Raw genomic sequence first — 21,221 nt, 5'->3', positions numbered from 1 at the left:
TTTGTTGTAAATTAATTATTTTATGGACATTAATACATTCCAGTTTCCTGACTTTGAACGTGTGGATTGAATCATGCTAAGAGAACACACCAGGTCCTTCTAATTAGACTTTAAGATATTGAGAATTTGTCCATATCTGTGTTAATATCTGTGTTGGTTTATGGTAATGCCATCTGTGCAGAGTCAAGAAAAAATTGTTGTTTCAGAAGGTCAATCTTTCCTTCTTTAAGAGATTCTGCCTGCTAAGCTTGTTGCTGTTAGAAACAACCAGAAGGGGGCAGAAAAAGCTCAGTTTAAAATATATCCCCTCTCGTGTTGCCCTGACCTCTCCATGCGGTTCCTTTTCCCACCTGATATCCTTCTGCATGTTATTATTTCACTCACAAACTCAAGTTGTCTTTGACAGCTGAACGGTGCTAAATACTCTTATTTCAGTACATTTAACTCTACCTTCTTCTTGCAACTGCAGAAAGTCAAATAAAGCTGAAATACAGAGTTTGTTTGTGTCAGATTATCTTCTAAACACAACGGTGCTGAACTAATAGACTTGGGGCTAAACGAGGTGTTGGTCATGCAAAAAGAATAAACTATTAATACACACAAATGACTCTGTCGTACTAGGCACATGGCTGGATGTTGGCAGAGGGTGGTGTCCTGGTATTGGCTGCTGGTGGGGAAACATCGTGACTGGGTGGAGTCATGCTGGTGTTGCTACAGTCCCAGCAGGTCTTCCTGCTTTAATTAAGCTGGAAGTTTTATCCTCTATCTTTCATTCCCCCCCACAGACACTTGTGCTCAGTGTGTGTCCACCTCCCAGTGACGTGAAGGTGTTGACTAATGTGTGTTTGCGTCTTAATTAGAACCCGTTTTCTTTTTAGTCAACTTCAATATAAATCTCTCTCATATGGGAGAAGAGTGCACTCTAGGAAACGATTAAGTTCTCAACTAAATGAAACAGTTCAAGTGTTTTTCCCCTGTGGATCATTCATGGGGTAAATGGAGTGCATGATGGGATGAGATAATATAGGGCACTCATCTATGTGAGGAGTTCAGAGAGCTGAGTCCTCAATTACAGCCATAGCCGTATTGTAGTGCCAAATCCAATAATTAAGTCCATATAATGAGATCAGGTGCAATGGCAGTCAATAGCTTTAGGTTATTACTTTATTCCATCTATTTACAGTACTTTTGATCTGACAGCGCAGTTTGTGTCATATGCACTGCTGTCAGGCACCTCCTGCTGCTCTGATTCGTACAATGTTTAAGTCCTCTCCACTCAAACGACATAAGAACGTTGGTTTGCAAAGCAGGGGGAGAAAAACCAAGCAAAACCACTGAAAGGTTTTCTCTCGCGCTCTTTGCTCGTCTGTGCGTAAACAAAATAATCGAGCCTGGCGATGATCAGAGAGCCAGAGTGGAACAAGAGAGGAGCCAGACGAGGAAGTTAGGAGGAGGGACCAGTGCGGTGGCGTGGTGTGTGCCGAGAAAACACACAGTGTGTACTGGATTCTCCCGGACGCCTTCGGCGCTGTGAAATCGGAGGATCTCTCCAGTTCTGGTTTTGTACCCGAAGAAGTAATGCGCGCAAAGGGACGCAAGACTCCAGTGCTGCTGCGAACCTGCTCAGGGGCGAGTTTTTAACAGGCGGCCGTTTTAAGAAAGCCACACACACACACACACACACACCTTTGCTGTCAATGTCAGCACAGGTAAGGAAGAGAAGGGGATCCCGGAAGAACTCGTCGTGCCGGTTACCAGGCTGTCATAGCCTGCATTTTTTATTCCAAAGCGAGCGAGCGCCGATGGACTCGTTGGTCCCTTTCAGAAAATAGTGACTCACTCATAAAGTTATTGATTTTAACGTGAATGAACGGAAAGAAGATGAAGGAGCTGAGGAAGAAGAAGTTGTACGTGTTGATGGACCTGCTGTGCGTTGTAGTTGGTAAGTTATGGACACTTAAGTACGAGACTATACGTCAGCATAATCAGCCTTGTATCTAGGAATTGCACTTTAATGGTGTCAGCGATAATTCTTATACATATAATCTGATAAAGATCACATGTTTGTGGTCGCAGCAGTTTCTTGTCGGTCGACACGGCGTGTTTTGCAGCCATGACAGCAACTCAGGAATTCTTTCTTTTATTTTCACGTTAAAGTGACACGAAGACATGTTTTTAATTGGAGGAAAGATCTGCGGGACAACACTGGAGCTGTTTCAACCCTGTCTCTCTTTAAACAGGCACATGAAGCAACTGTGTTTCCAATGCAGTCCAATATTATAAAAGAGGAGTCATCCCGTTTGTTTATGCACCTCCCTACTGCAATAATGTCCAGGCTGAAATGTGACATTAAGTGGCACCATGGTGACACACAAGAGGAAATACGTTCATTCTCCCCGCAGGCCTGCTGCATGCTCCGATCTATTCAGCAAAAACTTTGCAGGTCTTTACAGAGCCTCAGGAAGCTCAATGTTTGTTTATGGAAATTTGATATGCGCGCGTGTGTGCCGCTTATTCCTCATTTTCTTCAATATTTTCTCTGCCAGGAATCTTCTCAAGAATTTCCCACTTCCCACATACAGTGCATTTCTCAGGATGGTACATCCACATTTCTCCATAGACAATTGTTTTGCATTTAACTTCAGTGTTCCACAGGGTTAGCCTGCTGTTTTCCATTGTTGTGGCAACTACACCACATGGGTTTGTCTCCTTCCCCCTCTGAGCAATGAACAAATAATGAATTGTTGTCTTTTGTGAATGGAACTGAATATGAAGGGGGGGGGGCTGTCCACACTTCTTACCCTCTACTCCTGGCACCCTTGTCCAGACCACACCCATCTTTGTACTTTGTAACCACAAAGCTGTAAAGTTGTGTCTGACAAACAGAAAGACAAACAGACTCAAAACCACGTCTGTGTTAGTTCCAGCAACAATAGGTGTCCCCAGGAACACATATTACCATGACGACACACACACACACACACACAGGCTCACAAGTTGAAAACAAAACCAGCCACTCGCTGTCGCTGCTGGTAACAATCAATAGATGCATCATTTAGAATAGATTCATTAATACCTACGTACATTTCTAGACCATCATGCTTCATAAACCTATGTGATACTTGTGGTCTTCCATTATAATAATGATGAAGTTCATAATAACATTTACATCAGAAAAACCAGTGTCAGTGAGAAGTCCTCACTGCAGAGAAAAAGCTGTTTTCAGCCTCAGACATTTTGTGTGTATGTGGAATGTACCACTGTGGTGGGACTTTGGCTTTCTGTATTAATGCCACAAGCCCTTGACAGACGTGTGTTGCGTAGTGGTCTGGTGGTTGGCGGTGTGTTCATCTCCTGTTGTGTCTGCACTGGTGATAGTGGTAGGAAGTTGGAGGGAGAACGTAGAAAAGGATGGTGGTGCGGATCTGCTCTGCTGTGCAGTTTCAGTCCCCCCCCGGCTTTTTGGAGAGCTTAGGGGTGTTTTTCCGTCTGTGGGAACATCCGCAGACTGCTGAACTTGATAAGCCTCACCATTTTACTGTCACAAGTCTGGGATTAACGTCTGGGTTTGGTCGGTCGGTCAGGTCTGGATAGTGGCATCCCACCCTTTTGCCTCACCCTTCCCCTTTGCCACCCACGTCAGCCACCCAAATAAATGTCATATCAACCCCAAGCTTATGTGAGGTTGCCCCAGCCATATAATAACAACATGGTAGAAATTGTAATTATGGTAGTCATTAGCCTATATGGAAACTGAGTTTTAAGATGGGCTGTGACTGCATTTTGGAAATATTTACATTTCTTATTGTAAACATTCATATGTGAACATACAGTTTTGTAGAGTGAAGCCAATGCGGAAGAGCCTGAAACTTGCATTCTTTCTACCAGTCAGCAGGTGACCACTCGTCTGGTTGCAAATAGTCCGGTTTAATAGAAGTCTATGAGAAAATGACCTTACTTCTCGCTTGATATACTCCCTCAGTAAACATTGTAAACATGAGTTTCTGGTCTCAATCGCTAGTTTCAAGACTTCTTCAATACAGCATGATGTTCATTTAGTAAATTATGGTCCCATTTAGAGTACAATAGACGATAAAGCAGGGCATGCTTTCGGGCGTGGCTACCTTTTGATCGACAGGTCGATACCATGATGTTGTCCGGTTTGGGTGTTGTCTGTGTTTTTGCCACATAACTTAAACCCTTTCAAAGTGTGTTTTCAGTTCATGAAAGATAAATGTGACATTTTGGTCTCCGAAAAATGTATTTAGCGTTGAACTTAGCTGCCCAGGTCAAACTAACAACTATTGTTGTGGATGTGCCTTATTTTGTGTTCATACAATGTCAAACACTCTCACTGAATTTCTTAATGGAGAAATCTGACAAAAAAATGTTGCTTATAACAAAGAAGTGGTTTTCTATTTCCTCCAACACAAAGGTTGTTGTATTATCTGTCTAGTTTACAGCTAAGAAACCCGTCCGACGCGTCATGGGGGACATCAAACATCAGCCTTGGTCATGAGTTTATTGGTCATTTAAAGCTTGGCCTCCCATCTTCTTCTCCATTCTTCCTTCATTGTATCACTCCCTTCCTCTCTCCTCCTCTGCCCGTGTAAGTCTACACTCAGCACAAACGGAGGGTGGGTGTTGGCTGACAGCACAGAGAGGAAAGGCCGGGGTTTAACCTCTCCCTGCGCACAGCTCAGACCCGTATAGGTGCAGTACTGCAGATGAAGGTGGTTCGGGAGTCATAGGAGGACCACAGCTGATATTGCTGCATGACTCAGGTGCTTGCAACGAGCTGTGTGTTATGAGTAATGTGTAAGATACTCAAAGTAAGTATGTGGGACTAAAAGGCCTCGAGGCAATGAATTGGTGGAAGACACGCTGACGCACAATTTTGTTGTCTTTGTGCCGTGAAGTAGTGACAAACCAGTTCTGTTTAAAGTCTATCCAGCTGAAGTTAAATGTCCCTGTCATGTGATTCTCTTTTGTATTTGCATGCATACACACAGTGGAGTTATTTAATTTAGTATTAGCATCTTGTTATTGACCTATTCATTACCTGATCTACAATAGTGTTTGCTCCCAAAGCCCCGCAGCTGTAAACAAAGAGCTGCTATGTTTTCCTCGCCTTATTTTCATCCTTTCAGACTGTTGGGGCATGTGAATATGCCCATGCTCTGTTCTTTGACCTCGCTGGAAGTCTGTTCGAGTTTGTTGGTGCTGCAGCGTCTCCGGGGAGCCGGGCCTCTCATGCTGTTGTGTTGGGAAGACTGATCACCCCGAGTTCTCAGTGAAAGGCTGCGAAGACGCTTGATGGGAATTGTTTTCCTCAGGAGAGCTCTGTCATGGAAACTGAAGCCCTTTTAACAAACAGGCACATCCCTCTGAGACATATGAGCCTGGCTTATCCTTCTCCTTGTCTTTAATGACCTTAATTGCTTGAGGATTTCAAGTCTTTTATCAGTCATACTCTAAAGTGGATGAGAAACCACATTCATTTTGAGACATTAAAGTACACCGATTTTAAAAAGCTCAACAGTGAGCTGGAAGAAAATTATTGTGAGTGTCCCTTTGATGTAATTCTAATAGTTCTTATTGTTTTAAGACATGAAGGAGGAAAACATTGACAGGTTCAACCACCTTTTATTTTGGATTTCATGAGAAAAATGGCTTTGCACATAAAAACTGTTCTCATGTAGCTTTCCAGTGTCTTTTTAACGGCAGATGATTATAAGTCCTGCCAACATGTTTATTCTTTCCAGTAAAAATAAATCATGCGTATAAAAGGAAAGCCAGAGTGAGCGAAGATTGCTTTTTGGACAGGGACCAGAATTTTGGAAAATGTGGTCCTCATTTGGAGAAGCACGAACAATATCACTGGTGTCAGGCAACCGCTAAACATAGTCATTTGCATACTGAATAGTCAGTATATACGTGTAGCAATGATGTGCAGACACAGCAACACATTTAGTGACCTTTCAGAGAAGCTCGGCACCATTCATGATAGTTCCAACTCTTCCTGCAGACCTTTTATGGTTTAGGTTTAAACCTGTGTGGCCGACGTCTTTGATCCCCTCCAAACCCCAGACTCTTTGATTGCTAGATTTAGCCGCCCTCCCACCACCATTACGCCCTCGCCTGCCACCCTGTCTCCTTCTGCACTGCTTAGACCTAAGCATGCGTAAATGATGCACGGAGCGAGACAGCAGGATTAGAAATAAAGAATGGGCAGCAGCAGCATGCAGAAGGATTTGGTGCGACTGGTAAAGTTGGGCGTTCCTTGTGTGAATTAGAATTCCAGAGGCCAACGGCGGCAGAGGTTGTAGGCTCAGCACATACCTTCCACATTAGTCAGTCCAGCTTGGGGTGAGACAGTCAGAAGGAGGGAGCTTTAGTTGTTTTGTTTTGAGCCGCCTTGTAAAGGTCTGTAACAGCATGTTGATGGAGCTTTGGGGCTAGAGGTTCCTTGCTGTCATTTCAACCACGCATGTTTGAATTGGAAGGAAGAAACAAAAGAGAGGTGAAAAAACAAACAAAGTGGAAACATTAAAAAAAAAAAAAAAAAAAGTGGGAGGGGATGAGAGTTGGATGCATGAAAGTCAGATGGCGTAAGTGATAAAGAGTGACACAGAAAGAATGGCGTTAATGTGAGAGGAAGCGAGAGCTATCAACAGACGGAAAAGATGGATTGGAAAGGGGGGGTGAATATAGAAAGAAGGAACTCCCAGAGTGACCTTCGCACTGGGAAGACGAGAAATGAGTCGAAGAAATTCGTAGGAGAAGAAAATGTTCCAGCTGTGACCCTGAAGGAAAGTTTTAGACCAAACAGGGCAGCCCTGTGGCATGAGAACACCCTTGCCTCACACACACACACACACAGGTTTTACATGCCTTGAAAATATAAATAATGAAAAGCCAGACTGTATGTTTTTCAAATTGAGGAGAATTGTCCGTCCACATGGTTTTACAGGTGTAGCAGGTTATGTCAGAGAAACCAGGGCAAGTAGGTGTGATATACTCTCAAACCACTGAAGCAACTTCCAGATGATCAAGGCGTCAACTTTTTCTTTAGGAGAGAGAGAGAGAGAGAGAGAGAGAGAGAGAGAGAGAGAGAGAGAGCTATTGTGGTCCAAATGGTCCTTCGTAATTGCACATCTGCCAGCTAAATAAAGCACCATCCCATCGAGACCTCTATATTTACAACAGAAGGAGAAGTGTGTGGGAGGACGCTGCCATCAAGAGAATGACAGACAGAGAGACGCAGCTCCAGAGAGAAGAATGAATGACTTTGAATAAGAGGGAGGGAGGGAGGGAGGGAGGGAGCAGAATGGAGGATGTGAATCAGCAGTGATGGAAGGAATGGAGGAAAGCATATCCCTTCTCTCACTGGCATCTTTGTTTGTCCGTGGTATCAATTAATGCTGAACTTTTCCGTGACGCTCATCTGACTGTTTAAATGCTCCTCTTGACACGCAGTCTTCATCAATCACTCGGCTCTCTGTTGCCCACTAATGCCCACTTCAGCAGGGGGAGACACCGAGCTGCCACTATGGGTGAATGAAAAGCCTTAAAACTTCCCAGAATGGAACCAAAGCCTCTCCTCTAAAATGGGTCTTTCTTAGTCTGAGACAGGAAAGCTTGAGCTCTGCTTCCTGCGACTCCAAACAGGCTCCCATTCGGGGCTCAGGCAGGAGTCTTTTGAGTGACTGGCAGATTAGCTTCCTGGCTACATTCCAGGCTGGCAGCGGTTCCCTGCCTCCATCCCAAAAAAGCAGGTGTCTAAAGAGAAGGTTCTCCTGTACCCCCCCCCCACACACCTCCACCAGCTCTGGAGCAGTGTCAGTTTGGGTCGTGGGGTTGTCTCGTGGTATCCCAGAGACCTATTTTGTCTGCCGATGGGTCTATTTTTCAGCATGTGTGTCTGCTTTTTAAGAGAGTGGCTGGTTTGTTCCTTGCAGATATGATCAGAGGCACCGCTCATGAGACACACTCGCTCACCGCAGGATGTACCACACATTCTGCCCATGACGGCAATCCATTTTATTTGAGCACTTTTATTTTTCTTGTAATTTATGACTATCAAGTTAAAGTCATGTGTCAAGCTAAATTAGTGTTTCATTTATGAGCACAGAAAAGAAAAATTCCCTTTTTTTTTTTTTTTTTTTTTTTACAAGGCAGGGGAGGGTCATTTAAGGCCAGGTGTTTTGACTTCACTCATTCCATGAAATGTGTGGCAAACTGGCAAAATCCAAGGATTTAGTAACAGCAAAAGAGACTCATTAAAACCTTTAGCATATGACTAAACAGATAAATACAAATGACACCCACGAATGTAATTGTAAAATGTCGTTGGTGTACACGCAACAGCAATTCGGCCTTTTGTGAGCTCGTTAGGTTGAAGAAGGTGGTATATTTCATTAGCCTGTGGCACCTCCCTTTGAAGATTTTCACTTAATTTTTCTCTCGCTCTGCCGTGATAAATGGCCTCGCTCTGGCAAGTGCTAAAAGCTTCATAAAACAGTTTGAAGTCGCTGTACCACATCACTAGAAATGATTATGTCCTCCTGCCATTTTAAAGTGACATTCACCATGCTGTATGAAGTAAATACACTTTTTCCGTGACTTTGTCCAACCTGTAAAACTTGCTGTTGTGTAGTATTGATATGTGTTACATTGCAAGTCTTTCCTTTACTTTTGTTAGCGGTTCCAGTTGCTTTTTGATGCTGTGTTGAATGTAAACATTCCACTAGGCTTGAACAGTTGGTGTTGGCTGACATAATATTCAATAGATTCAACCCTCCAACCCCAAAGAACAACACTTATTTTCATGTCTGATAATATTACGTTAACAAATAGCATATTTGACATGCTGTGTGTGTGAATTTAATTTGGGTCCATAGTGGATATATGAGGAGTCTGGAAATGTTTAAGATCATATTTTGAAAATTCAATATGTTTAAAGACCAAGCAGTTATAGATAGAGATGCAGTGCTTTACATTATAGTCGTCGTAATAACTCCTGTAATGACACTCTATCAGTTTGGTGAGGTGATGATGAGATGGAAAGGTCTCTTGCCAGCTGGAAGCAGGAAGCAGGATACAGATGCAGAAGCTGCCACCGTCAGTAAATTCATGTCGGGTTTCTCCCCCGAGGCGTCTGAGACAGGATGTTAGTTAAATACACGAGAACATATATTGTGCTGTGGTTGTCACAAACAGGATTTTGGTTGCACTAAAAGGAAAATATGTGAAATAAGACTTTATACACCCGATTTAACACGTCCTGACATGGCTGGCTGGTAAATGTGATAACAGCGACCCAGTAGGCGTCTGGTGGTCGGTGGCTTGTGGGAAGTCGCTGTGCAGGGACAGGTGTCCTCCAGCTGCTGCTGCTGCTCACAAACAGACGAGGGCTTATAGACAAAGAGCGGGGAGGTGGAGTACATGCGTTGGACAGGCGTCGGTTGGTGAAATTGCCTGTACTAAAATTCGTAAAATATTTATATTACTGCATGTGTTGGTTAAAGCAAGTATGGGGAGTATGCATATTCACTTTCTGGAGCTTGATGAGAAGATTAACACCGCGTTCATGCCTGTAACCAAAAGTTCCATCAGTAAATTCATAGCAGGGTCCTCCCCTGAGCTCCCTGAGACAAGATGTTAGTTATGTCACCAAACAGGATGTTGGTGGTGCTAAGAGGACAAAATGTGGAATAAGACTTTATCCAGCAGCCGGTTAACTTAGCTTAGTCTAAAAATTGGAAATGGCTAGTTTGGCTCTTTTTGTTATTTTGCATTTCACCAACAAAATGTCCGTTTTGTGCGGTAAACTGTCAAAACTGAAGGCCATTTTGGCTGATAAGGCGGGTTTGTTTTTTACTTCAACGTCTTGTGTTGAAATATTCAAGGTGGGAGTTGAGATTCCTCCTCTCTGAGAAGATTAGAGCTTCTCCGTGTATAAATCCATTGGTCTCTCTATTTGTGTTTTTTCCTTCCCTGTTTGTCTGGTTTAAACTCAGCTCCTCCAAGGTCGGGTCACCAGGAGTCCATCTGCAATCATGTGTTTATCCTATAGAGCGCTACTGTTTACTCTCCTCTCAACACAAAGCTTCTATTTTGCCGCTGCCCTTACTCACTGAGCCAATAACACTCTTTGTCTTATCGTGTCTGTGAGGAACATGTGTGCAGCTAAACAATGTCCGTACTCGTCTCATGTCACCTTGGATTGATGCGATGTCGGACACGAGTGAGACACACTGCGTGTCCTTGTACAGGTGTCGTTGTGTATTGGTGTTTATTAGGGTAATTCCTCTGCTTCATTATTCAGTCCGGTGTTTATTACAGACAATTTAAGTCATAATGGTGTGCCTATGTTTTTTTTGTTTTTTCTCAGATTGAGCAACGGTTTTAGTGTCACATTAACATGTAACACATCCTTCTTCACATCTTTTTGAACCGCTCAGCCCGCTCCTCCAGCAATCGGGAAAAACATGCCATTCGTTTGTCAGTATTGAAACATTTACAGTAGGCTGTCGCTTCACATTTGTTTCAGGGTGGAGTTGAACTCGGTGTTACAGAGTGTTCACCTCAGCTGAATCCTGATCCACCATCCAATTGTATATTTTCCTTTTAGTCTCAGTCTTCAGCATGTGGACTCTTGGTCTCTCATCAGTCAGTCTCGCTGGAAGTCCTCCTGGAATTATGTCAGCTGCAGACTTTTTTTTTTTGCTTTTTAAAGAATGGGAGGGGTGCACTCCTCATTTACACAGAAATGTAATACTATTGGTGACAGCACTTTTCAAGTGTGTGCAGTGTTTTTTCACGGCTGTTTTTCTTGCGTTGAGTATGTGGGTGTATGGCATTTCCACAGTGGCCTCAAGACTGTCTGTCTGCCTATTATGGACAGTGGTAGTGGATATCAGGCTGGAGAGCACATTCCTCAGTAGGGCTGCAATGCAATCAATTAAGTTTTACACTTTTTATGTGTGAAATGTCAAAGATAATGACAAATATCCATCACAAGCGACCAGACAGCTTTAAGTAAACTTTGACTAAAATGATAAATTGTCCATTTCTGTTTATCAAGTAAGGTCTTTCACACGCACACTGTATCTACGACAGTCTTACTCCACACCAAAATCTCGTGATAATGAAACGGTCACCATTGTAGTCTTTTAAAAGGGGTAGTAAAAAGTTAGAGGTTATGGTCCACAGTGGATCCCTGTGGTGAAAGGTTTTCACTGCTGGAAAGAAGAAAAAAAACATCCGAAAGAACTTGTCAAACTACCATAGTCCACCTCTCTGCTGTATATCCTCAGTGGGTTTAAAACAGTTGTTGTTTGTCACCAGATTTCCCTTCAGTTAATTTAAGAGGAGTTTGACTTTAAAGAGGAAGCGCAAAAGAGCATCTACACAATGTATTAATTAGCATGTGTTTATCAATACACATTTGCAAAGAGCATGCGCCTTTGTACATCAACAGACTCCAGTGAAGTGAGTGTGAATGCGCATATGCCAGAGAGAGAAAGAGGTATTTCTGGGATGGATGTCTCCGAACATCTCAAGGACATTCGTGCTCTCGGGAGCCTTGAGCAGCTATATTTGGTCTTATTTTTGCACACAGCCACATCATTCAAAAGAGCTGCAGTTGTGTCTGCAGTAATTTGTGTACAGTCTTGGAAGTGTGTGTGCGCTCTTGTGTATGTTTCTGATGTTTGATTTTTTACATATGCCCACATGCCTGTGCATATAAATATTACTTTGTACTGTTTATTTTTGCAATTCCCTGCTGCGCATTTCCACCCTGACATTTTACTACTGAATGTTTTTTTTCTCCTTGTGGGTTGTTCTCATCTTTATGTTTTTAGACCTTGAGGTCCAGAGGGAGAGAGAAAACAATTTGGCTGTCCTTACAGAAACATTTTCACTTCCCAGCTTTTTTTTTTAAATGATGTCATGTCTGAAAGGGCACAAATATGTTATTCCAAAACATTTCTTCTCAAATAGTGATGTGCATTAACTTGGATCGACCTTGTTCCATGGTCTGTATGCCCAGTTATAAGCTTGGCTGTGACCAATGCATTCATCTTATTTCACCGAAAGCTGAATTTCTCCAACTACAGTGGATGAATCCAACCTGTCTAATCAGACTGTTGTTTCTCTGCTTTGTTGTGGCTACAGCGGCACTGCCCTTCATCGTCATGACCATCATGTTCAAGCCGTATCAAAGAGGGGTTTACTGTGACGACGAAAGCATCATGTACCCCCTAAAACCAGACACCATCACCCATGGCATGCTGGCGGCTGTCACCATCTCCTGCACCGTCATCATTGTAAGTTTTACTTCATCGACTTAATAATTGTAATGATGCTAAAAATGGAGGGGGGGGGGGATCGGATCATGGCCTCAAGAAAACTCTTTTCACTGTTCTCCCTCTTCCCTCAGATCTCCTCGGGAGAGGCTTATCTGGTCTACAGCAAGAGGATTTACTCAAATTCTGACTTCAACCAGTACGTAGCTGCACTCTACAAGGTAGTGGGCACCTTCTTGTTTGGAGCCTCTGTTAGCCAGTCGCTCACCGACCTCGCCAAGTTCACCATCGGCCGCCCGAGACCGAACTTCATGGACGTGTGTGCCCCTAAGGTCTGCACGGGATACGTGCAGTTGATCAACTGCACTGGCAAGCCTCATGACGTCACAGAGTCCAGGTAGGAGGAGGAGATCCCAGTAATATAGCTGGGGATGCAAATCCTATACCAGCAACAATTTGGTCAAAACTTAAACAGGAATTCAAATTCTAATATATAATATATATATATATATAAGTATCTGAACATACAATTGAATTGAATACATCAGCTTTATTGTCTCAATACCTGATCCAGCTATTTGAGTCGGCATCAGCCCGGTATCCCATATCGGTATCGGTGCGTCCCTGATTATTGTAGCAGACTTGTATTATTATGCTTAGAGATGAAAATATGTAACACTTATTATCACATACTGATGTTTGTCTGGGGGTGGAATTCTTAACACGTTTACACGATAATGATGCCAACAGAATTGGTCAGTTTTGAATATCCTGTGTGACGCATTCGATTTGATTGTTTCTCTTCACCAGATTGTCCTTCTACTCCGGTCACTCCTCTTTTGGAATGTACTGCATGCTCTTCCTAGCGGTAAGTACAGCATGTGAGCCTCAATCCATGACTAAAAGTCTTAAAACACAGTGTAAATACGCATCTCTATGTACGGTGAACGAGGAAACGAATATCTCTGTGTGACTCAGGCATAACAGTCCCCAGATGGACTCATCCGATGACAGGCTTGTGCATTTGGATCCGTACTTGAGGGCTAAATAAAAAAGGCTCATAGAGGCGGTTTGTGCATGTGGCCGTAAAAGGACAAGGCAAGAGTTCAGTGAAAGAATGTGGACACTAAGAGAAATGACCAGGAGGCCTCGGCTGCCTTTTTCCCAGCAATGATGAAGGCAAGGCATGTGTTGTTGTCTGTCTTCCAGGCCTGTCCAGTTCATTACCCTTGGCCTCATCTCTTTGTGTTGAAAGCCAGGCACCAGTGCTAGACAGCAAGCTTCACGAGGCCAAGCAAAGCAACATTGTTCAGTTCAAAGAACATTTGAAAGGACAGACGGAATACAGTGTCCATTCCCGTCAGTACCTCTTTTGCCAGGCAAATGCTGCCAACAGAGCTGGGCTGTGATGTCCTGAAGTGTTCAATGCAGAGTGTGACTGTGTGACGAGGGGGGGGGGGGGGACTGTAGTGTGGTGCCAATGTTTGCACCTTCAACAGCAGCACAGCAGAAGCCCAGAGAAGTCTACTGTTGCCAGGTCCATAATTATTGGCGTCTGCTGTTTTCCAGTAAGAAAAGCGGTTTCAGTCCACAGTGGACATTTATTTGATTCATACGCAACACCCCGTTACAGTTAAATCCAGTTTGAGACATACCAGCCACAGCTTTTGCATTAGAGAGCTTCAAATTAATGTACTTCTCTGTTTTTGGTATTTGGAGTATGATAGCATCTACCTTGAAACCTTCAGCGGGCTATCTCTTTAAGCAAATACAGAGATAACTTGTAAAACAGAAATGTGACTGCTGCATTACGTCACTGCTTTGTCAGCATATACAGGGTTGGGATGGTTACTTACTACCAAATATGCAAATAAAGACGAGTAAAAGGAAAATGTTGTCATTATTTTGTATGTAAAGCGGAAAAGAGGAGCAACATCATCCAAGGACTGGCATCATTCGGCACATTAGTTTAGCCGTATTTAAACTTGGGAATACGAACATGCAAATATTCTGGTTTGTTCCGTATTATGTTTGCTGGAACACAAATTTTGAAGCGGTTGCCCATTTCCTACAAATGTATGTTTCATGTCTTGATGAAGTGCGTAAACCATCCTTTTCACTAACGATAGAGGCCATTGTGTGAGACTTGTGTTGTAATGTGTGGGCATGTGCATCGTAGTGTATTCTTCTTCATTGTAAAATGTGTCTTAAAATTGGTATCCTGCTAATAATAAATAAAATGTATCGATAATCTGATCTTTTTTCTTTTTATCGGAATACAGTTTGTATCCTAATAACATAACGGCGTTCCATGTATTCCATTACTCCCCAAGTCTGTTAATATAACTATGATGTCAGTGCAAATACTATAGATGTTGGTTCCAAACACCATTTACATTATCCTAATCTTTTATGGTGTGATGACCTTTTAGGGAGACCAAAACCATTTCTGACATGTTTTTTCAGTGTAATAGCAAGTTGACAGTCTCTCCCCCCTGATCTCTCTCTTTTCCGACTCTTCTCCCCCTCGCCCATCGATCTACCACCCTCTGCTCCTCTTCCTACAGCTTTACGTGCAGGCAAGACTGGTGGCTAAGTGGGCCAGACTTCTCCGGCCCACCATCCAGTTCTTCCTGGTGGCCTTTGCGGTGTATGTGGGTTACACCCGAGTCTCTGATTACAAGCACCACTGGAGCGACGTGCTGGTGGGGCTGCTGCAGGGAGCGCTTGTTGCTGTACTCAATGTGAGTCTCCACGGCAACTTCTCTCAAGGACAAACGTTGCAAGATTTAAGATTTCCTCCATGCTGTTTCCATATTAGACAGTCATAACTTCTGGTCTGGTATCAAGAGGCTGAGTTGCTCATACAGTGAATGGGAGTAAGTGTTTGGCAATTTGCAGAAAGTTTGAGAGGTATAGGCCTACTAACAATAATTAAATGACACCAGCTTAAAGCTAAAGAGTTTAAAACTTATCTCTAGAAATACTGGCCGCGTGTTTTTACATTTAACTATCCGTGAAGAAGCTCCAGCCTCAAACCTGATGACATCTGAACTTTGAGTCTTACTCTTGTGGTTTCTGGCTTTAGGAAAAGCAAACATGGGTGGGTCCAGGTCTTTAAAAAAAAATGACATTTAATGGAAATCTTTCGTTAGTGATACTCCCTTTCAAAGTGGAACAGCCGCTGAAGAATCCATATTTCAGCTTAATTTCAGTCTGGCAGTAAAAAAAAAAAAAAAGGGGAGTGGAGTGTGGCAGCAACAAAGTGTGACTTGATACAAACCAACACACTTAATATAATGTTTGGCCACTTCCCTGTTTTGAGTGAGCCGCTGTCGGCACCGCCTTGTGGAAATTCTGGAGTGGTGGAGTGTGTGTTTGTGCTTGTGCGTGTGCGTGTGTGTGTGTGTGTGTGTGTGTGTGTGTGTGTGTGTGTGTCCATGTATGATTGATAGGGAAGTGACCGCGCTCCTTTGGCCTCCACGGTGTTATGCACAAGTGGAGACCCTCTTGGGCATGGTGTTTTATGGCCTTCATGGGTTGTGCCTGCTCTCTGTGTGTTCCTCTCAGATGTGTGTGAGTGTGTCACTTACCAGCTGTGCATAGACCTGTCCAGACACATGTAATCACAGTTTATAGCCCAGCCCTTACCTCCTCTGTATCCCTTACATGCTTATACTTCAATTTCTCTTGGAAAAAATATTCCATAAGTGACCAAAGCTAAAATCCTCTCCTTCCTTTTTTTTTTTTTCCTTCTCTCCTCTGCAGGTGCACTTTGTGTCAGACTTCTATAAGAAGCGTCCTCCTCGTTGCACAATGCAAGACACAGCTGATAACGAAGAGCCAGCGAGGAAACCCAGCCTGCAGATTGCAGACTCCGAGCACGGCAACCATTACAACTATCGCCACAATCCAGGTCCTGTGTGACAGGGGGCTGATGCTGTTGGGAACAGAGGCTGCAGCCTGCAGACCTCAAACCTGTGTGATAGGGTCCAACTCTGGGGCTTCAACAGTGTTTAGATCAGGGAATAACCGGGGTCATCTGCGGTCCTGACTCTGTAGGCTGCCTGCTGCAGACTCCTGATGCTATGTGAGAAGTCCTATGAGTGTGATATGTTAAATTCGAGAGCGTCCCTAACCCTTTGTATGTCTATTTGAATGGAGTAAAGCTGGGGATCAGGTCTATAGCTTGCAGCCTCTGAGCCCCCTGCTCCCTCCCAATGTGTCAACCACTCACACCCCACCTACTCCCCAACCACTGGACTGACTGAGGGGATGGCATCCAATCGCCAGGTGCCTAAGCCCCCTCTGAAAGACACCATGATGACCTCCTTTTCTCCTGTAAGAGAGAGAGGAGCATATTGTTTTGAAGACATCATTGTTGATGTTGAAGCACATGTGCTTAAAGCTGCATTAAGCGAAAGACTCCAAACCCACAGCGACAAAGCTATGGTATACCATTGCCTAAATAAGTGCTTGTGTTAGCAAACAGGTTACACACAGCCCAAACAGAGGACAGTGGGCATCCCAATGAGAGCCCTTTCCTACCAACTGACGATATTCACTCGCCTCTGTGCCTTTATGCCACCTCCTGAGAAAAATATGTTCTCAGCTGGGTTTCACCGATATGGATTATATGAACTAAAACGGCCTAAAAACTGCAGAGATGTGGGACGGGAAGGTTGGTGTTGATTCTCAGCGGGATTCATAGTACCAGCAAGAATTTTACTTACCAGGAGTTCTTTGATTTTATGTTAATATATCGCTTAATGTAGCTTTAACATTTTTTCTGTTTTTAATTTCTATATGTAGAGATGTTTGTAGTGATGGACGAAAGACAAGAATGTTTATGAATGTTGGTAAAGGCACAGTTTGATGATTAGCTTCATTTTAGTGCACATTAAACTGGCTACACACTAGAAGAATGTTGCAAATCATACCAAGTAATTGAAGTGGCATCCGGTTCACAGTAGATGAGCTAAGTTTCTCCTCATATTATGTCACGCTGTTGGCAAAAAGACACACATACTAAAAAAAAGTCAGCTGCAGGCCACCCCGAAGCTACTTTAAGAGGAGGCGTATATCAACTTAAACAACATGGGTCAGCGTGATCTGAACTTGGCTGACGATACATTTTTGCCAGCTCTCCTAACTGCTGCACAAACAGGTCTGCGTATCTACTCAGACAAAGAATGTAATGTTTTTAAAAGCGGCTGTAGCGGCTCGTCGTGACCTTTGACTCACGCTACACCTTTTGATTCTAGAAGTTGATTTCTACTCCCAGCTATAATTCTTAGTGTCGTGTTAAATCACTTCCCAAGTGTGTTCAGATGAGTACCTGACTTGTTGCGTCATCTCATCAGTGCCAATTAGTCTGAATCTGAATTAAGTGAAGGATATGGAGTCTTAAACTTTAAGGGCAGATTTAATGTCCAGACTGGGTCAAATTCACCCTCCACAGCAGTGATGCTTTTCCTAAAAAAAAATTTGAAATTGAATTGTGGAGTTTGTGAATGATTTCTGTTTCCTCTGTGTGAGATGGACTGCAGAGGTAGAAACTATTGATGCAGATAGCTTTCATTACTGTTGGACTTTACGTGTCGTACCACTACTATATTGCCAATCAAATATTACGCAACTTGGCCTCTATCCTGTCTTCTTTTTTTCTGTTTTATTGTGTTTTTTTATTTCTCAAATACTATTAATCAAAGAAGGATGAGACAACCATTTCAAAAATGGTGTTTTAATTTATTTTAAATACAAGAAGTTCTTTATTTACTCTTACGAGGTTGGAAATGCCAGCGCTGTTAAGGTTTTTGTGCAATCACCCCTGCTTGCCACTATGAGCCACAAATACTGTATAGACGAATGCTATGAGACATGTTTCATGTTGCGTGAAGGATATATATATATATATATGCGTGTATGTTTTCATTTCACATGGAGGTGCATTTTAATTTCCCCTGTACGGTGTGCTTTGGCCATCGGATTCTCAGACTGGTGGCTGTAGGAGTTGCCGCACAAACGGATCCAGTTCCAGGTCCAAACATAAGCCAGATGCCTTGGCAGGGCTTTTAAAGGGCTATTGTAATGATAAAGGGTTACATACCCAACTGTGTTTTTGAAGCTAGTAGCGCTGCTCCATTCCCACTTCAAAGATTCGCCTGTGTTCCCTTTCCTCTTCCTGTGTTGATAGATGAGGTTAATTTGTGAATAAGGTCTCCTGTACAGAATGCGGACCCCTGGAGGACTCGCACCAGATCAGACAGACCACAAACCTGATAGAAAGGGGGCGGGGGGACAGGAAGACAGAGAGAATCTCACCTGGTAGTGATTGTGAGGCCCCGAAGCTGAGCTGGGACTAAAGAAAGGCGGGGTACTTTAGGGGCTTGGGTGTGGGGTACCCCATGGTGAACCTCGGCCCCTGGGGACTTCTACACATTTAAAACATACATTTACAACCAGAAACAGCTGGGTCTGGTTGCGGTGAAGTGCTGTGCAAGCCCCTCTCCAGCTCCCCTGCATCTAAAGCATCTGTGTATTACTGCAGCCACACTAACAGCCCCCAAATGAGGTTCTAGAAACGTCATGGTGTTTGATGCCCCTCCAGCTTCACAGAAGTTCTCAGCTGGTCATGTGGCTCCGAATGTTGTTATGCTTTGTTGGATTTGTGCCTTAAAGTAGACGCACTGGTTGGCCAATCTCCTGTTTATACAGTATGTCCACTTGTAGTTATGATTCACGTTGTTTGCTTTTTTTTGTATAGATTATATCTATAGGCTCTAAAGCAGAGAATTTTAAATAAAGATATAATCATTCAGTTATATTGCATTGTTTTAATTTGTTAATTTAATGTCACTGATGTTATGATTGAATTACACCGGGCTTTCTAAATTGTTGATACGATTTGAAGCATAATCTGTGTCATGTACTTGATAGATGGTGATGGTAAAAAAAACTTTTCCCCTATTTTAGAAATGAGATAAAGATGATGATGATGTTGTTGCAGCATCAATATTTCAAGATATTCTTGGCAAGTTCACTGTAATTCCGATAGCAAGCAATTTTTCGTTGAAATTATGCAATTTTTTAGCCCACATCAACACACTCTAAATTGGTGTTGTAACAAGGTGTGGTGGGCACCATTAGTTTAATTTACCACTCGTTATCCAAAGTTTATTTCATAGTGAATCCACCAGGATGACTTATAGCATCTGCTCTCATGTTCGCCCAAAATACAGAACAAATATATTTTCTCACTTGGTGCTATTTAGCATAAAGATTTGTTTTTACCAGCCCAGGCTTTGAGATATCCATCTTTAAGAGAACTGCTTCCACCCCAGCTCAATAAAGGAATGGAAATGTAGGGGTTTTTTTATGCTAAAAGTTACCACCAAAAAAATTACATTTCGAAAAATTCACAGTCAGAAACTGAATAATCCAGAATCAAGGATTGTAAATGAAATGTTCCAGCACAAGTTTAGAGACGGATGCAAATGTATACAATGTAAAATGATTTGAGCACTTGTGCACCAAAGCCCAAAGATTTACAGTTTTTCCTCTGCACTGATTCATGACACGACTTCTTTTGCGTTGGACTTTTTTTCTTTTTTTTTGCAACAAAAATAATTAAAACCAAGTGCTGAGGATTCAGGAGGGGTTAATCAGGGCTCCGATGCTGCCTCAGTGTGTCCAGGCTGGAGAATAGATGCCGCTCCACAAAAATAAACACATGTATTTATAACGAACTAAACACTGACTGGACCCATGGGAACGTTTGTGGGAGTTTCGTTGGCGGCGGTATTGAAAACCACTGTCATCCCTCATTTAAAACAATATTACTCACTTGCACGTTGTGAAAGTTGTGCATACGAGGGGCCATTTATTACTGGGCTGTCAAAACAACTGGGAATGGAAAACATGAAGGTATTTTATATACATGACTATTAACCTATTTAGCTTCTTCTTCTTCAGGGTGATTTACAATGTGTGAGTTCATAGCTTTCTCTTTCATTTCTCCAAAGATGCATATTAAACCCTTGCTGGATATATTATCCTTAAGGCCTAACAGTAAATGTACCTTGTTACATTATGAGAGATGATCTCTATGGTAACCTGAGGTTGCTAAACAGTAAGACCATATGTGAAAGGCATTATCTCACATCAGATCTATCTGCCTGATGAGTTAATGTGACGGATGAAATGGACGCTCTATAGTGGATGGATACATATGGCTTGGGTTCACCAAACTATCAGCATGCTGTGAATATCCATAGAAATTTGGAATAGCTACATTCTATAACGAAATATTGTTAAGCATGCTTATTGGTCATTCGTAAAATGAACATGGTGCAAGACCTTGTTTTAGCATGTTGGCTAGAAGGTTTATATCAAAATAACGTGGTATGTCTGTTCTGCTGACAAAAGTATCGACACAATCACAGCAAACAGACCATTCCTTGGAAAATCATGACCAGTTCGGTCCACAGGGGTGGAATTCTATGAATGACCCGGAGTCTGGTGGCGAGAAGTGGCTCTCGAGAGGAGCGGTTTTGGGGAAACCTCAGCACTGGAAGCAGTAAAGCGTGACTGCCAGTATTTTGATGCTGCGGTATAGACGACGCTGAATGTTGTATACTCGACCATATAGCCCACTTCGGTCAGTGTTCCTGTGGGCGACGACCAAATGGTTTCAAGCTGGAATTTTAGGACCAGAAACGGGAGAGAAGAATGAAAGAAATTATGAATATTTACTCTCTGGCATGTTCAAACTTTTGATTCTTAACTGAGCGTCTTTTATGAGGCCCCACTTCTTCTTGGCCATGTTGACTGTTAAAGAGTGTCTATTAGATATCGGAAATAGTTCAACTGTTTAATGACATTAAATTGAAGTTGGAGTAAAGGTGG

The 21,221-nt window shown here is 42.8% G+C and overlaps 1 protein-coding gene across 1 annotated transcript; it reads left to right on the top strand.

The window, feature by feature from the left end:
* The first annotated feature begins 1,388 nt into the window (after positions 1 to 1,388).
* On the top strand, positions 1,389 to 19,138 carry plpp2b (phospholipid phosphatase 2b). The gene is made up of 6 exons (XM_031864042.1): positions 1,389 to 1,942; positions 12,184 to 12,335; positions 12,449 to 12,711; positions 13,125 to 13,182; positions 14,882 to 15,058; positions 16,083 to 19,138. The coding sequence occupies exons 1-6, from the start codon at positions 1,867 to 1,869 to the stop codon at positions 16,239 to 16,241; spliced, it is 885 nt and encodes a 294-aa protein (XP_031719902.1). The 5' UTR covers positions 1,389 to 1,866; the 3' UTR covers positions 16,242 to 19,138.
* The last annotated feature ends 2,083 nt before the right edge of the window (positions 19,139 to 21,221 follow it).

Source organism: Anarrhichthys ocellatus, unplaced genomic scaffold (assembly GCF_004355925.1).
Source record: "Anarrhichthys ocellatus isolate YVR2014 unplaced genomic scaffold, GSC_Weel_1.0 scaffold30, whole genome shotgun sequence".
NCBI lineage: Eukaryota > Metazoa > Chordata > Actinopteri > Perciformes > Anarhichadidae > Anarrhichthys > Anarrhichthys ocellatus.
Note: the sequence above shows the minus strand (reverse complement) of the source record. Positions and strands in the feature narration are given on the sequence as shown.